The following is an 18,761-nucleotide window of genomic DNA, read 5'->3' on the forward strand; positions in this document are numbered from 1 at the left end:
GAGGTCATTGGACCACAGACACACACGTGTAGCCCTTGTATATAAAGAAAGCCTCCATGTTTAATCCTGACTTTGAGAGCTAATACAGTCGAGTCACGTAGCACCTGATTAGTTCATGGTACTAAGCCTATTGAGTTATTGCATGCGTAATACCGCGTCTCTCTTCCCTCCCCGCGCGTCTCGGGGGGCCCCCCTTCCCCCCGCGCGCGTTGCTCGGGGCCCTCCCGTGCGCGTTGCTCGTGGCCACCCCCCGTGCGCATCGCTGGGGGCTCCCTCCCCCGCCCTCTCTTTCATAGAAACATACAAAAATAGGTGCAGGAGTAGGCCATTCGGTCCCTCGAGCCTGCACCACCATTCAATAAGATCAGTAAGCCTTTTCTGCTTTCTCTCCATACCCCTTGATCCCTTTAGCTATTAGGGCCACATCTAACTCCCTCTTGAATATATCCAATGAACTGGCATCAACAACTCTCTGCGGTAGGGAATTCCACAGGTTAACAACGCTCTGAGTGAAGAAGTTTCTCCTCATCTCAGTCCTAAATGGCCTACCCCTTATCCTTAGACTGTGTCCCCTTGTTCTGGACTTCCCCAACATCGGGAACATTCTTTCTGCATCTAACCTGTCCAGTCCCGTCAGAATTTTATATGTGTCTGCGATCCCCTCTCACCCTTCTAAACTCCAGTGAATAAAGGCCCAGTTGATCCAGTCTCTCCTCATTTGTCAGTCCAGCTATCCCGGGAATCAGTCTGGTGAACCTTTGCTGCACTCCTTTCATAGCAAAAACGTCCTTCCTCAGATTAGGAGACTGAAACTGAACACAATTTTGCAGGTGAGGCCTCACCAAGCTCCTGTACAACTGTAGCAAGACCTCCCTGCTTCTATATTCAAATCCCCTAGCTATGAAGGCCAACATGCCATTTGCTGCCTTCACCGCCTGCTGTACCTGCATGCCAACTTTCAATGACTGATGTACCATGACACCCAGGTCTCATTGCACCTCCCCTTTTCCTAACCTGCCGCCATTCAGATAATATTTTGCCTTTGTGTTTTTGCCCCCAAAGTGGATAACCTCATTCCACATTATACTGCATCTGCCATGCATTTGCCCACTCACCTAACCTGTCCAAGTCACCCTGCAGCCTCTTAACGTCCTCCTCACAGCTCACACCGCCACCCAGTTTAGTGTCATCTGCAAATTTGGAGATATTACACTCCATTCCTTCAGCTAAATCATTAATGTATATTGTAAATAGCTGGGGTCACAGTACTGACCTGCGGCACCCCACTAGTCACTGCCTGCCATTCTGAAAAGGACCCGCTTATCCCGACTCTCTGTGTCCTGTCTGCCAACCAGTTCTCTATCCACGTCAGTACATTACCCCGAATACCATGTGCTTTAATTTTGCACACCAATCTCTTGTGTGGGACCTTGTCAAAAGGCTTTTGAAAGTCCAAATACACCACATCCACTAGTTCTCCCTTGTCCGCTCTACCAGTTACATCCTCAAAAAATTCCAGAAGATTTGTCAAGCATGATTTCTCTCAGGTTTGCTGCTTTCTCTGGCCAATTTATATGCCCCCTTGGATTTAACACTATCCCTAATTTCCCTTGTTAGCCACGGTTGAGCCACATTCCTCGTTTTATTTTTACTCCAGACGATGTACAATTGTTGAAGTTCATCTGTGTGATCTTTAAATGTGTGCCATTGTATTTCCACCGTCAATCCTCTAAGTATCATTTGCCAGTTTATTTGATGCTCTGAGACGTGAATTGGCTAGAAGTTATCTTTCCTCTCTTTCTCTCCCCCTCCCTCCCTCCCGTATCACTCTCCCTCCCCCCGCCCCCCCCCAACCCTGTGTCAGTCGCTTTCCCCAACCCCCTGGCTCACTCTGTTCCTCCCCCCCCTCCCCGCGCCCCCCCCCGTGTCCTCTCTCCCTGCCCCCACACCCCCGCGTCCCCTCTCCTTTCCCCCACCCCCCCCCCACGCCCCCATTCCCCCCACCCCGCACCCCCCACCAGATTTCCTAATCCAGATTTCAAATTTCCACTGATACCACCAAGATCCTATCTTGTGAAGTAGCCTAGTATGAGTATCTGATCAAAGGCTTTCTGAAGGTACCAGATTTCCCTCATCCACGACACTATTGACTTGTTCAAAAAACAATATCAAATGTGTATGGCTCTACCTATTTTTTTCAGATGCCGTGCTGTGAATTTCTAATGGCCCCTTCCCTTTCCCAGTGATCATAAAAGAGCATCTTCCAATAATGGATAGTTGGTTGACTGGCTCATAGGTCGGTAGTTCCCAGGCTTTGATTTGTCCCTGTTTTTTTGAAAATAGGAACTACATGAGTTAGCTTCCAGTCAAAGGGAACTATCCATGACTATTGAACTATTGAAGATATGGACAAGTGGCTCATAGAGGCCTTTATTCACCCTTGGGATGGATATGGGAGGCGGAACAGTACCTGAGTAATGAACCATTTACAATGACAGTTAGCATGGGGGGTCAGGAAGGAATGTTGACTGGCTGATAGGTCGGTAGTTCCCAGGCTCTGATTTGTCCCTGTTTTTTTGAAAATAGGAACTTCATGAGTTAGCTTCCAGTCAAAGGGAACTATCCATGACTCTATTGAACTATTGAAGATAGTTTAGTGGGATCAAGGGAGCATATAGTGGGTCTCATGGACAAGATGGTATGATGGGAGAAAAACTGGAGAAGGACACATGATCAGGGCTTAGCGGGGGAATCTTGGGGGAAGGAACGGAGAGGTGTTCAAGGAAACAGTTTATAGTGGTGAAAAATAACTAGGGCATTATCTTTGCTCTCCAGAATGCTCCTGGAATAGTTGGTGGCTTTTACACAGAAGAGAGTGAGGCCTAATGGTGCTTGATGTAGTCCAGCCAAATTTGATGATGAATGGCTAAACCAGTTGTGCACAACATCAGTTCAGGTTTGTGCCGCTTGGATTTGAAGGGAAGATGGGGTCTTATTGGGGTAACAACTGGGATTTGAGAGAGTTGAAGTTTTACTGGGACAGGGGCATCTCTGGTGGTGAAGGAGTGGATGAACAGATTGACAGCTACAAAAGTATTGTGGTCAATGGCAGTTGTGAGTTTGGAAGTGTAGTTGTGAGTGACTTGGGGTAGAGTTTTTTCTTAGGGACAGATAGAGAAGAAAGTGGAATTGGAAGTGGATGGGGAATGTGAGCAGACGTGATACAAGGAAATGGCCAGAGATGGCCTCGTCTATGATCAAGACCATGCAAGTCGAAAGGTCATGTGATCTGGCACAGTCAAGGAGGAGGATATGGCAGTTGGGGTTGCTGCTTGTAAAGAGGTGGCAATAGTTGTCTCGATGGGCTCCTTTGAGAATGCCAAGAGAGGCACTGGGGGTAGCTGTGGCTTAATCCAAAGAAGATCTAAGCCTGCGATGGATGCTGAAGAGCAGGAAGGCAGAGGAATAATGTTGGGTTGAGGTACGCATTAGTATGTGCTCTGAATACCATCCAAGTTTAGCATATATTCTGACTGGTAAGGCTCAAAGGGTCAGAAACCTGTTGCACCCGATACCTGCCTGTTTTTGCATCTGTCAAATCTTTCAGTATGTCTTCTGCCAAGCACCAGAGGTGCTCGTTGGAACAGGGGCATGCATATTCTAAATGAGGCAATAATAACATGAAATCGTACATCCTATTTTCTATCATTTCTACCTCATTGAATACAAGCCAAGTTATACAACCTGTGCTCATAATTTAACCCTTTAAGCCCTGGTGTATTATTCTGATGAATCTGCGCTGTACCACTTCCAAGACCAATATATCCTTCTGAGGTTCGGTGCCCAAAACTGATCGCAGTACTCCAGATGGGATCTAACAAAAGTTCTGTATAATTGAAACATCACCTCTTCACTTGAATTCCAGTCCCCTTGAGATAAAGGCCAACATTCCATTAGCTTTTTTGATTACTTTTTGTACCAGTGCACTAGCTTTTAATGCTTTGTGTACATGGACACCTAAATCCTTTTGCTCTTCTACAGCTTCTAGTCTCTCACTATTAAGAAAATAATGGAAGTGACTATAAATGGCCACAGGAGGTACAGTAAAAAGTCTTGCAAAAAAGTTATTCCTGACCTATTAACTGTATTCTGACCCATTTTCCTTAATTTTTTTGGTTTTTCATTGCTGATAACTGCTTGTATATATACCTTTGACTTCTGCTGGGGATCACATTTTTTTCCTCCTTCTCCATTGGGAATGATAAACAATTTGGAGGACAGTGAGGGCTAAATTCAACATCGTTGGGGCCTGTCTTACGATGTCGAATTTAGCAGCCGACAGTCTGCACCTGATTTGCTGGTACGTTTGGATCGCCACGAAATTGTCAGGGTCTTTTGTTTTTAGGCGGCTCTACTGCCCGCCTGAAATGGAAACCGGCCTCCTTTGAATAATGAAATGAAGGTCCATTTTCAGGAAATTCGTGAAGACTAGTCAGAGCTTGCGCTGCACAAGCTCTGGCTAGTTATTCAGGCTCAGTAACGGCCGAACCAGCAGTCCTTGGAAGGACTTCTGGAGGCTGCCAAAATACCGGGACGCAAGTTTTTTTTAAATCAAACTAAGAGAATGAATCTTTTAGATACTTCTCCCCACAGGTATATAATGTTCAGCATCTGAGAAATGAGAAGTACTAACACAGATTGTTCCTTTTTACTCAAGTTTATTTTAACCCCAACGATGTTGAATTTAGCCCCCACTGTCCTCCAAATTGTTTATCATCCCCAATGGAGAAGGAGGAAAAAATGTGATCCCCAGCAGAAGTCAAAGGTATATATACAAGCAGTTATCAGCAATGAAAAACCAAAAGAATTAAGGAAAATGGGTCAGAATACAGTTAATAGGTCAGGAATAACTTTTTTACAAGACTTTTTACTGTACCTCCTGTGGCCGTTTATAGTCACTTCCATTATTTTCTAGATATAAACAAATGCAGCAGGGAATGTAACTCGACCATCGATGGTGATCCATCCTCGCATCAGAAGGAGAAACTTTCTTCAGCGGTATTCCCTGACGTCTCTTCAGGATCCTGGATCCTGCGCGCCACCCACCCCTTCTACTGGCCACTCACAATCTGCTCCTCTTATCACAAAATCTTTAGCTTTAGACTGTTTAGTCAAAGCCCTTTCACCTCTTCCTAGGCAACTGTCTTCTCTAAACAGTTCACATGGAGCTGACTGCGGACCATTGTCTCATCACAGCTTTGAAGCTGTCCAACTAATATGTGGAGTCTGTAGCTGTATCAGGATGAGGCTCCTTTTAGACAATGACTTTTTTTATGCTTATCATGTTCATTCTGTTTCTACAGTCTCCGCAAGGTCTTTTATGGCTACCTGAACAAATTTTTATTAATTTCTCTGCTGATCTAGGTTTTAATTTCTGATTGCTTCATTACATTAATGTGGACTGAGGAGGAGCAAGAGTGCTCTTTGTGCCTCCATATCAATGTCTTTGACCGTTGCTGTCCCATGCTCACTCTCTTTTCCTTCCCACCACTTGCCCTATTTGCCAACCCCACTCCCTCCCTGGACCTAACTTGCAGACCGAGGGTTTGGATGAGCAAGGTGTATTGAGTTGCCTAATTGGTGCCTGCAGCTTGCCGGATTTATTCCAATGAGATCCCAGGACAAATTTAGGCTGTTTTTGCGTCGATCTCTTCCGTCGCATGTGTTTAGCGTGACCATTTCCCATCCGTTCTCAGGAGGAGCATTATCAAATTTAGGCACCAGTATTTTTATACTGTAAAATTCTCCTGGTGATACCAAACCATGTTTCCACATAAGTATGAGAAAGATAAACAATAAAGAGAAATTTACCAATTACTCGGGTATGCTAAGGAATGATGGATGGATTTTAAGATAGATTTATATAAGTTAATATATACTAGGACAAGAAACATGAAATGTGTATGGACGGTCTGCACCTGGGCAGGACCGGAACCAATATCCTAGGGGAGTGTTTGCTGGTGCTGTTGGGGAGGAGTTAAACTAATATGGAAGGGGGATGGGAACCAATGCAGGGAGGCAGAGGGAAACAAGAGGGAGACACAGGCAAAAGATAGAAAGGAGATGAGTAAAAGTGGAGGGCAGAGAAACCCAAGGCAAAAAACAAAAAGGGCCAATGTACAGCAAAATTCTAAAGGGTCAAAGTATAATAAAAAGGCAAGCCTGAAAGCTTGGTGCCTCAATGCGAGGAGTATTCGGAACCCAGGAGCAGGCTCTGAGCTAGTTAGAGTGCGTGAGAGCGCAGATAAACAGGACCCCAAGGAAGAATGCAAAAGGCAGGAGGCAACAGAGCAGAGTAGCACTGGGGTAAGTGTAAACCACAAGGTGACAGGAAGGGACAATATGTATGAATATAAAGGGGCTTCGGGGGGGGTCAAAACTAAAAATCATGGTTGAAAAACTCGTATTAAAACACTATCTAAATGCACACAGCATTCGAAATAAAGTAAATGAGTTGACGGCACAAATCATTACAAATGGGTATGATTTGGTGGCCATTACAGAAATGTGGTTGCAGGGTGGCCAAGACTGGGAATTAAACATACAGGGATATCTGACAATTTGGAAGGATAGACAAGAAGGGAAAGGAGGTGGGTAGCTCTGTTAATAAAGAATGATATCAGGGCAGTTGTGAGAGATGATATTGGCTCGAATGAACAAAATGTTGAATCATTGTGGGTGGAGATTAGAGATAGTAAGGGGAAAAAGTCACTGGTGGGCGTAGTTTATAGGCCCCCAAATAATAACTTCACGGTGGGGCGGACAATAACCAAGGGAATAATAGAGGCATATGAAAAAGGAACGGCAGTAATCATGGGGGATTTTAACCTACATATCGATTGGTCAAATCAAATCGCACGGGGTAGCCTTGAGGAGGAATTCATAGAATGCATACGGGATTGTTTCTTAGAACAGTATGTTACAGAACCTACAAGGGAGCAAGCTATCTTAGATCTGGTCCTGTGTAATGAGACAGGAATAATAAACGATCTCCAAGTAAAAGATCCTCTCGGAATGAGTGATCACAGGATGGTTGAATTTGTAATACAGATTGAGGGTGAGGAAGTAATGTCTCAAACGAGCGTACTATGCTTAAACAAAGGGGACTACAGTGGGATGAGGGCAGAGTTAGCTAAAGTAGACTGGGAACACAGACTAAACGGTGGCACAATTGAGGAAGAGTGGAGGACTTTTAAGGAGCTCTTTCATAATGCTCAACAAAAATATATTCCAGTGAAAAAGAAGGGCGGTAAGAGAAGGGATAACCAGCCGTGGATAACCAAGGAAATAAAGGAGAGTATCAAATTAAAACCAATGCGTATAAGGTGGCCAAGGTTAGTGAGAAACTAGAAGATTGGGAAAATTTTAAACGACAGCAAAGAATGACTAAGAAAGCAATAAAGAAAGGAAAGATAGATTATGAAAGTAAACTTGCGCAAAACATAAAAACGGATAGTAAAAGCTTTTACCGATATGTAAAACGGAAGAGAGTGACGAAAGTAAATGTTGGTCCCTTCGAAGATGAGAAGGGGGATTTAATAATGGGAAATGTGGAAATGGCTGAGACCTTAAACAATTATTTTGTTTCGCAGTGGAAGACACAAAAATCATGCCAAAAATTGCTGGTCACGGGAATGTGGGAAGGGAGGACCTTGAGACAATCACTATCACTAGGGGGGTAGTGCTGGACAGGCTAATGGGACTCGAGGTAGACAAGTCCCCTGATCCTGATGAAATGCATCCCAGGGTATTAAAAGAGATGGCGGAAGTTATAGCAGATGCATTCGTTATAATCTACCAAAATTCTCTGGACTCTGGGGAGGTACCAGCGGATTGGAAAGCAGCTAATGTAACGCCTCTGTTTAAAAAAGGGGCAGACAAAAGGCAGGTAACTATAGGCCAGTTAGTTTAACATCTGTAGATAGGAATAGTGCAATCAAGCAGACGCAACATGAATTCATGAAGGGGAAATCATGTTTAACTAATTTACTGGAATTCTTTGAGGATATAACGAGCATGGTGGATAGAGGTGTACCGATGGATGTGGTGTATTTCGATTTCCAAAAGGCATTAGATAAGGTGCCACACAAATGGTTACTGCAGAAGATAAAGGTACGCGGAGTCTGAGAAAATGTATTAGCATGGATCGAGAATTGGCTGGCTAACAGAAAGCAGAGAGTCGGGATAAATGGGTCCTTTTCGGGTTGGAAATCGGTGGTTAGTGGTGTGCCACAGGGATCGGTGCTGGGACCACAACTGTTTACAATATACATAGATGACCTGGAAGAGGGGACAGAGTGTAGTGTAACAAAATTTGCAGATGACACAAAAGATTAGTGGGAAAGCGGGTTGTGTAGAGGACACAGAGAGGCTGCAAAGAGATTTAGATAGGTTAAGCGAATGGGCTAAGGTTTGGCAGATGGAATACAATGTCGGAAAATGCGAGGTCATCCACCTTGGGGGAAAAAAAACAGTAAAAGGGAATATTATTTGAACGGGGAGAAATTACAACATGCTGCGGTGCAGAGGGACCTGGGGATCCTTGTGCATGAATTAGTTTGCAGGTGCAGCAGGTAATCAGGAAGGCGAATGGAATGTTGGCCTTCATTGCGAGAGGGATGGAGTACAAAAGCAGGGAGGTCCTGCTGCAACTGTACAGGGTATTGCTGAGGCCGCACCTGGAATAGTGCATGCAGTTTTGGTCACCTTACTTAAGGAAGGATATACTAGCCTTGGAGTGGGTACAGAGACGATTCACTAGACTGATTCCGGAGATGAGGGGATTACTTTATGATGATAGATTGAGTAGACTGGGTCTTTACTCGTTGGAGTTCAGAAGAATAAGGGGTGATCTTATAGAAACATTTAAAATAATGAAAGGGACAGACAAGATAGAGGCAGAGAGGTTGTTTCCACTGGTCGGGGTGACTAGAACTAGTGGGCACAGCCTAAAAATACGGGGGAGCCAATTTAAAACCGAGTTGAGAAGAAATTTCTTCTCCCAGAGGGTTGTGAATCTGTGGAATTCTCTGCCCAAGGAAGCAGTTAAGGCTAGCTCATTGAATGTATTCAAATCACAGATAGATCGATGTTTAACCAATAAGGGAATTAAGGGTTATGGGGAGCGGGTGGGTAAGTGGAGCTGAGTCCACGGCCAGATCAGCCATGATCTTTTTGAATGGCGGAGCAGGCTCGAGGGGCTAGATGGCCTACTCCTGTTCCTAATTCTTATGTTCTTATGTAAGAATGTTCATTAGCAATGGTGTAAAAAAAAAGGATTGAGATGTGATTATTTATTTAAAGTTTCCAGTTAATGTGAAGCTGTTATCAACAATGCTAATCAAATGGTAGAATGTTTCTCAAAGGCATTTAATTGTAAGCAAAAAGTTACTCCAACTTTGCATACTTCAAAACAGGGTACCTTGACCATTTTTCTCCTTGGCAAGACCAGAGGTGCGTACTGAGGACAGTTGTATCACTCCAACTGCCATAGGTCTAAGGTCAAGTAATTCAAAACATACCAACCTTCCTGGTCTGTATGGCTTTGTGTCATACCATGTGATGCATTTGCCCACTGGATAACCTGTAAGATTCTTTGTTTAGGAACGTTGGCCCCAAGTTTCCACATGATTTTCTCCTGATTTTTAGGAGCAACTGGTGTAGAACGGAGTATCTTAGAAATCGGAATTCTCGTCATTTAGTTTGCTCCAGTTCTAGTCAGTTAGAACAGTTTCACTTTGGAACAGAATTCTTTTTTCAAAAGAGGGCGTGTCCGGCCACTTATGCCTGATTTCAAAGTTTCGTGAGTGAAAACTTACTCCAAACTAACTTAGAATGGAGTAAGTGAAGATTTTTGTACGCTCGAAAAAACCTTGACTGCACTTTAGAAAATCAGGCGTACGTTACAAATCAGGCGTAGGGAATGGTGGGGGGGCGGGGGGGTGTTTAAAGGGAAGTTTACAAACATTAAACACTTCAGTTTTACAAATAAAGAGCCATCATCAATAATAAATGATAAATACATCAATAAATCAACCAATAAATCAATCAAAAAAAATTAATAAGAAATAATTTTTTTTTTTTAAATCAATAAATAAAACATTTTCTACTTACCGACTGCAGCACCGGGAGCCCTCCAACAGCGTGCTGGGATGCCCCCCTCAGTGTGTCTCTGTCAGTGTCTCTATCTCTCTGTCTGTCTGTGTGTCTTTTATTCTCTGTCTGTCAGTGTCTGTGTTTCTGACAGTGAGGGGAGGGGGAGGAGGAGGGTAGAGGGAGAGAGGGGGGGAGCGGAGGGAAGGTGGAGAAGAGGGAGGGAAGGTGGAGAAGGGGGGGGAGAATTTGGGGGGGGAAGGAGAATTTGGAGGGGGAAGGAGATTGGGGGGGGGGAAGGAGATTTGGGGGGGGGGGGAAGGAGATTGAGGGGGGTGGGGGGGAAGGGGGAGGGAGGCTGAACGGGCCGGGCCCGAGACTTCGGGCAGGGCCCGTCCCCAGCACCAGATTTACAGGTAGGTGGCGTTGGGTCGGGTCGGGGGGGTGGTGGGAGGGAGGGAGGTTCGGTTCGGGGTCGGGGGGAGGGAGGGAGAGGGAGGGAGGTCAGGTCGGGAGGAGGGAGGTCAGGTCGGATTCAGTCCGGAGGCGGGGGGGGGGGGAGCGGGTGTGTCGGGTCCGGGGGGGGGGGGGAGCGGGTGTCTGGTCCGGTCCGGGGGCGGGGGGAAGCGGGTGTCGGGTCCGGTCCGGGGGCGGTGGGGAGCGGGTGTCGGGTCCGGGGCGGGAAGCGGGAGTCGAGTCGGGTCGGGAGGAAGCAGGAGCTGGCCGTGGGAGGAGCCTTATTCACGCAGCCCCAGTGAGGCCATTCGGCCAGGGCTAGGGGCTGCGTGATTCGGGCCCCTCCCACACAGTTTCGGGCGCCTGGAGCTACTGCACTTGCATGCCCACTGTAGCGCGCATCTGCAGAGGTCCCGGCACTGTTTTCAGTGCAGGGACCTGGCTCCGCCCCCTACAGCTCCTGCTGCGCTGCGCCGAGGGCTAGAGGACCTGCAGGGAGGTGGAGAATACGGAGGTTTTATTTAGGCGCACTTTGTGGCGCGAAAAACGGGCGTCCAGGTCGGGACTACACCGTTCCAGGCTCGGCTCGAAACTTGGGCCCGTTGAAACTAATTTTATTACAGCTACAAAACATATCACATTTTAATCATTATTCTCGTCACCTTGCCCTCAAAGGTCAATATTTTGCAACTACAGACAGTTTAAAGAATAATTATTTCAGGTTAGCTGTCTGCTTGTGCTTAGATTTACTTCTATATATTGTGATATTTGTTTTAGCTGTGTAACTGCATGCAAAACCAAGGATGATTGGCTTTTAACAAAATAAGTAGGCAATAAATATCTTGGTAACATAATTAATGTTAGTTTTCACAAAGATATTTAATGTTGAGAAATGGACCTGAAACCCAAAGGCACATATAATGCTAAATGCATAACAAAAGGAAACCTCATACTGATTTCTGCATAGAACATTCAGTGCTTTGCATTATAAAATGAGTCCAAAGCCCCGGTGTGGTTTATATGCCACTACGAGCGGAAATATAATGTTACTGGTACACTGGACATCTGGAATTATCTGCTGTTATCAGTCCTTGGTTAAACCAAAAATGTAAAAGTTGTCTAAGTCTAAAAGAAATTTCTTGTTTATAGGGTACCAACGCAAAAGGAACGAATAGCAGTAGCAAAACGCTTAGAAACACGGAGTAAGAATTTGAAACTCTCCAAACATGACATTAACGCGTGAGTCTATACATTTCAATTAATGAAACATGGCCTTTAAAATCTCCAACAGTTGTGCTTTTTAAAAAAAAAAACTTTCGCAATGAACATGTGTGTTGACTGGTACAGGTGTAACAGTCAAGCTTAAATATAAAGTGGGGGGGGAGTGAATTTTCTTGCTGTTTCACTGTATAATCGTGGCAAATACATTTTTTGTTACATGCAAATTAGGCAGAAGCCGTTTCCACCAGTTTTTCATCATAAAATTGCTCCTCCCCAGTTCCTTTGAATTTTTGATCCTCCTTGTGATCTGCTCGCTGAGTTCTGAGTGTCCTCATTTACATATAATAAGCCACATGGCTCAGGTGGTAATCCAGAGATTATTATCTTTGTGGTTCTGCTTTTTAATTTGGCACTTACACACATACTCCCTGTGTGTGTGTGCGTGCGTTCGGGGCCCAGACGAGGCGAGGGCCCAGGGGCAGCATGGGCCAGCCCACACTGCGATATGTCTGCGCACTAGGTCCGTGCAGCAGAGCTGGTCTCCAGTCGTCTTGGGTAATCCTTGCCACTGGACCAAGATGTCTGTTGTCTGTTGTGCAACGGTCACCACACGTTAAAAAAATCTATGCACAGGCATCTTCCACTCTTCAATATGCAGTTCGGGACCTGGAATATTAGGTCCTTCATTGAAACACCAGTGAACTTATCCCTTTTTGGCATGGAAGCAAGTCATCCTTGATACGAGGGACCGCCTATAATGATGATGACGATATAATGAGGGTCAGCGGCACTGCGGTTCAGGGTTTCCTGCTTTTACATACTCAATGCACTCAGAGTAATGGTGCCAAATTTTGTTTGATGATGCTCCTGTGAAGCGCCTTGGGAGGTTTTACAATGTTAAAGGTGCTATGTTAATGCAAGTTGTTATAAGGGCTTTCAGGAGCTCCAACAGACTAGCTATCGTGCAGACCGGTGAGGATACAAATCTGGGATCAATGCAATGGCGACGGCTAGAGTCCACTTGCCTGACACAGTCATCTTTCAGCACAGCAACAGCTGCCAGGCCTCTGGCAGTCCCCCTCAGATTACAACACCAGTGGAATGTAGAAGGCAACACAAGGCTTTCTGGAACAAGCTCCAGAGAGATGGTCAGCGGTGGCTCCCTACCAGAAGCAAATTACCATCAAAGGAAAGCAATCTCATCGCCATGACACTTTTGTAGAGCATGAGCAGCCAACTATCTCTCACAACTGGCCCTCAGGTTACACCTAGGAAAAGCACCTAGAATAACAACTTGGATTTATATAGTATCTTTAATGGAGGAAAACATCCCCAGGTACTTCGGAGTAACGTAAATCAAACAAAAATAGACACCAAGCTCAGAGAGAGCATGAGGATAGGAGTGAAACTAGGGAAAGATTCAAATTCAGGGCTAGTGCGGGGGGGAACTTTGGATTGGTAGGCAAGAGGAAAAAGGAGAGATGCAGTAGGGGCAGTTGAACGGATGCCCTGAATCTTAATGACAAAGAAGTCTATGAGCTCCTCGCACTTGCTGGAGACGAGGGTCGATGGGGCAGAGGAGAGGGGTTTAAATAGTCGGTTGTTAGTGGAGAAAAGCTGGGGATTATCTTTGCATTCCAAGATGATCCTGGGGTTGTGAGCCATTTTGGCAGGGGGTGCAGGGCACGATAGTGCTCGACATGTTCCAGCCAGATCTGGAGATGAATGACTAAACCAGTTGTGTGCCCTACATGTCAAGCCTGCTTCCCTTAGACTTATAGGAACAAAGATGGGGTCTGAAACAGGGGTAATGACTAGGATGGGACAGAAAAAAAGGTTTTCTTGAGAGAAGGGCAACAAAGTTGAGGTGCGGGTGTGGCTGAGCAGATTGATAGCTGCAGAAGTAGCATGTTGAATAGAGAGCTAAAGGCTAGACAGTTGGGAGTTTGAAAGTGTTGTGGTAAATGATTTGAGGCAGAGTTTTTTTCCAGAATAGATGAAAGAACGGCAAGTGTAGTCAACCAGGGGAAGCATGGTGCTCTTTGCAGCAGTCACTGGAATCCTCAGAATGCAGGTTACCATGATACTCTCCTCCATATACTTCTGCCTCCAGAGCCCTCTTGTCAGCAATGTCAAAGTCTAGCCCTTTTTATATGATGAGGTTATGAAGGAGAAAGTAGATTAAAAAATGCATGTCACATGATTTGCAGCATATTGCAGAGCCCTTCTAAACTTGTCTAGACAGCGAATGCATGCCTTTAAGATGGTCAACTTGTTGACCAATGTTGTAAAGGCACGTGCCTCGTTAAAACACTCCTCTACTGTTTGGGCCACTCTTATTGGGGGTCATTATCCATGGGAAATGGGGATATGTTTCGTCACCCAGAAACCATCTGTTGAGTTGATTTTCTTGCCCAATGAAGTGATGGAGGACCAAATTTCGACAGATGAATGCATCGTGAAAACTTCAAGCATATTGGGCATTGGGATGGAGGATATTCTGCTTGATGTCACAGACAATCTGTACATTGCAGGAGTGGAAATCCTTGCTGTTCAGTTAATCGAAGGATTGGATGAGCAGGAACCTCCTCCAATTAAACACTGGGAAGACTGAGGCTATTGTCTTCAGCCTCTGCCACAACTCCATTCTCTCGCTGCCGATTCTATCCCCCTCCCTTGCCACTGTCTCAGCCTGAAATAGACTGTTCACAACCTTGGGGTCCCATTTGACCAAGCTGAGCCAATGACCATAAAAGGCTCTCCATCATCGTCTGCCAACTTCCACCTCGGTAATATCGCGCTTTTGGATGAAATTGGCTGGTGTCTCTTTTTCCATAGCTTTTTAGATGCCCTTTCAACGAACATTTTTAAAGTAATACAACAAAAACTATTCTGAAGCAGCACATATTCTTAGAATTGATTAGATAAAGATATTGAATTAGCTTTCTTTTAGCTTATTTTGCCTAAATTCACCTTAACGGTTTTAAACAGCCCCAAGGCATGAAGCTCAAAATATAAACAAACAGGAAAGGAGAGCATAGGAAAGAATAAAGTAAGGGAGGCCATTGATGGCCAGGGAATAAATAAAGTTATAGAACAGGAGTGTAACAATATGGTTAACAATAAAGTGAGAGGAACTGCTATTAAAATGAGTTAAACTCTCTGTACAGAAATGCCACAGTGTCCGTAATAAAACATTGGAACTGGGGGCAATAATACGTTGTGAGGAACCAGACATACTACGGATTACTGAGACATGGCTACAGAAGAATCAGGACTGGGAATTAAACATTGCAGGGTACAGGTGCAGCGTCGAGAATCCGGAGTTCCGGAATCTGGAATGTTCCGGACTCCGGACCGATCGGTGGCAGGGTCGTCCGGAATCTGTAAAATGTTCCGGAATCCAGACCCGACAACCCTGCCGACCTCGGGGCCCCGCCACTGCCCGACCTTGGGCATCGCCTCACTGCTGCTGCCCTTACCTCGGGGCCTCCTCGCCAGCCCGCCTGAGCACCTGCTCGGCTGGGCCGGCCCGACCGCACACCTGCTCGGCGGGGCCGGCCCACCCGCACACCTGCTCGGCGGGGCCGGCCCGACCGCACACCTGCTCGGCGGGGCCGGCCCGACCGCACACCTGCTCGGCGGGGCCGGCCCGACCGCGCACCTCCTCGGCGGGGCCGGCCCGACCGCACACCTGCTCGGCGGGGCCGGCCCGACCGCACACCTCCTCGGCGGGGCCGGCCCACCCGAACACCTCCTCGGCGGGGCCGGCCCACCCGAACACCTCCTCGGCGGGGCCGGCCCACCCGAACACCTCCTCGGCGGGGCCGGCCCGACCGCACACCTCCTCGGCGGGGCCGGCCCGACCGCACACCTGCTCGGCGGGGCCGGCCCACCCGAACACCTCCTCGGCGGGGCCGGCCCACCCGAACACCTCCTCGGCGGGGCCGGCCCGACCGCACACCTGCTCGGCGGGGCCGGCCCACTCAAACACCTCCTCGGCGGGGCCGGCCCGACCGCACACCTCCTCGGCGGGGCCGGCCCGACCGCACACCTCCTCGGCGGGGCCGGCCCGACCGCACACCTCCTCGGCGGGGCCGACCCGGCGACTTCCTCGGCGGGGCCTGCCCGTCGACAACTTTCTTCGCAGGGCCGAACAGTTCCTCGGTGGGAATCTCCCCCCGCACCCGCGCCCCCCCCCCCCCCTTTCTGATGTTCCGAAATGCGGAAATACCCGAACCTGGGCTCGGGTGTTTCCGGATTCGTGACGTCAGAAAGCAAATCGAAAGCCCGGAATACAGAACGGCCTCGGTCCCGAGGGTTCCGGATTTTAGGCGCTGGACCTGTATAATATATTGAGAAAAGATAGTGAGGGATAAAGGGGAGGTGGAGTAGCTGTACTTACTAGGGATAACAACGGCAGTAGAAAAAAGTGAAGCAGCAAGACAAAAATAGAATCCATGTGGATAGAGATTTTACACTTTTTGCATGCATAATGCCAACTTAACGTCCATTTTACTGCTGACATGAGGTATAACGCCCAGATAATCACTCATTTAGCTACTAAATGAAGACTGACGTTGTTGTGAAGTATTTAAATATAACACTTGACACAAGTCTGTATATGGAGAAAAGAGTTGTTTATTTTCACTCGATCGATCAAGGGAGAAACGGCTCGCACCACTCTCGCACTGGCTGCACCCCCACCGCTCTCGCTAAACAATCGTCGGTTTACTGTCTTTATACAGTCAAAATGCGTACAAAATCATGAAGTTCTGTGCGGAAGCTTTCCATTTTCCCTGACGCGTCACAAATATTCCGCCTACCTAATATGATTACATTGGTTAATACAATTATATTGACAAAGTTTTGTTGCCTCCTCCTGTGCACCCTTTATCTGATTAGTTATGTGCTGCATCATTACTTTTCTACGGTTAAGCAATTCCTCTGAAAGTACTTCTTCCCAGACCTACTTGTCCTTGACTAAATCATCTGTTAATTGACAGACAAAGCTGGGGTGTTTCAATCGTTATCTTGTGTAATTCTATGTGAACCACCCATTCCCACAGCTTGCCTCCCCACGATAAGCCTGCTGTCCCATCACATGTGACACTCCTGAGAATTAGCTACAATACTTTTAGAAATACTAATGATTTTAACCTCTTCAGACGCCCATTTTTCGGACGCTTATCGTCGAGCGTTACCTTTACCATGTACGTAACGCGAGGAAAAAAACAAGACCACTCACCCACTTTTTTTGGGTGGAATCATCAGAATGGGCGAAACCAACGCACATAATATCGGCCGGCGTTACTTTCCACATGTAATTAATGCCGAGATTCAATAATACCGACCGGCCACTTTATTTTGTCGTAAAGATCACATTTGCCGAAATGAACGCCCAGGAGATCGGCAGGCGTCACTTTCACCACCTCTCACATATCTCGCCCACAATATCGCTTGCCCAAAACACCGCTCAGAAAAAGTGGAATTACAGCGGTGTGGGCGCCATTTTTAAAATCGCAGTTCGCTTCATTCAAAAGGCTGCTTCAACTTTGGGGGAGTTTGGACTGACTCTGGAGTTCTTCTCAGGTGAAGTGACCATCTCAACAGACATCTTTTCAAACACTGGACGATTGGGGTTTACTGTAAATGTATTTTTGTGTGGAAATTATTGTTTCTGATCAATCGCTATTATACTTTCATTGGAATGGGGCCAGCCATTTCTCAGCCTTCATCGATTAATACGCAGATGCTGCAGAGTGAAAATGGCTCAACATCTAATGCACATCATTATGTGCCCAATTTAAGACTAGCCAGAATGAGGAGGAGGTCTAGACCATATACACCCCGCACTTGCAGGGAGAAGAGGTCTTACCTCGACGTGTCCGAGCACACCTGCCTTCGGAGACTGCGCTTCCACAAGGTGGTGATCAATGAAATATGCAAGCTCATCAGGCCAGATATGCAGCCTGCCATCAGGACATCGGTGTCGGTCAAGGTCACCGCGGCACTGTCTTTCGACGCATCTGGTTCTTTTCGGGTCTCCACGGTCGAGATTTCCCCTCTGTCTCATCATGCCACACATCGCATCAGATAGATCACGGAGGCCCTGTACGCGGAGGATAGACTTTATCAGCTTCCCCATGACCACGGAGGCTCAAACTGACGGGACTGGAGGATTCTACCGAATTGCTAAGCTCCCTGGGGTGCAGGGAGCAATACAGTGCACTCACATCGCCATGCGGCACCTTCTCAGGACCCAGAGCTTTTTCGTAACAGAAAAGGATTTGACTCCCTGAAGGTCAAACTAGTTGTCGACCTCAACCAGATTATAATGGCAGTGAATGCCAAATGTCCGGCAGCTTCGATGAGGCTCACATCCTGCATGAGAGCCACAAGGACAATGCTGGATGCTTGGTGACAACCGATAAGGCTTAGCCACCTGGCTGATGACTCCCCTGTGTGACACCCACACTGAGGCCGAGAAGCGATACAACCAGAGACATATGCAATGTGGTCCAGAAAACAATAACTGCTTAAGCGGCACTTTAGATGCCTGGAGCACTCAGGAGGGGAGCTACAATACAACCTTGAGCAAGTAGCTAAATTTGTGGTCGTGTGCTCCATGCTGCACAACCTGGCTATCAGGAAGGGACAAGAATTGCAGAAGGGACTGATGGTGTCATGTATCTTACATTATTATAGATAACTGTATCCCAACATGCTATACATGACTGTAATAAGATATGACCTGTAACCACCAGCATACCTTTACCACCAAGGGTGCACTTGCAAGAGACAGGTATATAAGGACAGGTCTCAGGCAAGTGCAGCATTCCAGAGCTGTGAAATAAAGGTGCAGGTCCAGAGTGACCTTGACTTCACTACATGCCTCGTGTGAATCTGTACTGAGGGGACAGGACATTACA

At 46.7% G+C, this 18,761-nt stretch overlaps 1 protein-coding gene across 3 annotated transcripts in view; it reads left to right on the forward strand.

Moving 5' to 3' along the window:
• Positions 1–18,761, forward strand: part of ttc29 (tetratricopeptide repeat domain 29) — a 714,732-nt gene that overhangs the window by 16,584 nt on the left and 679,387 nt on the right. For 2 of the 3 annotated variants that reach the window (XM_070871546.1, XM_070871548.1), the window contains exon 3: positions 11,758–11,847. The exons of the other annotated variant lie outside the window; for it this stretch is intronic. In XM_070871546.1, coding sequence (XP_070727647.1) covers positions 11,758–11,847 — 90 coding nt within the window. The remainder of the gene's footprint in view (positions 1–11,757; positions 11,848–18,761) is intronic. 3 annotated transcript variants of the gene reach the window in all.

Source organism: Pristiophorus japonicus, chromosome 2, assembly GCF_044704955.1.
Source record: "Pristiophorus japonicus isolate sPriJap1 chromosome 2, sPriJap1.hap1, whole genome shotgun sequence".
NCBI lineage: Eukaryota > Metazoa > Chordata > Chondrichthyes > Pristiophoridae > Pristiophorus > Pristiophorus japonicus.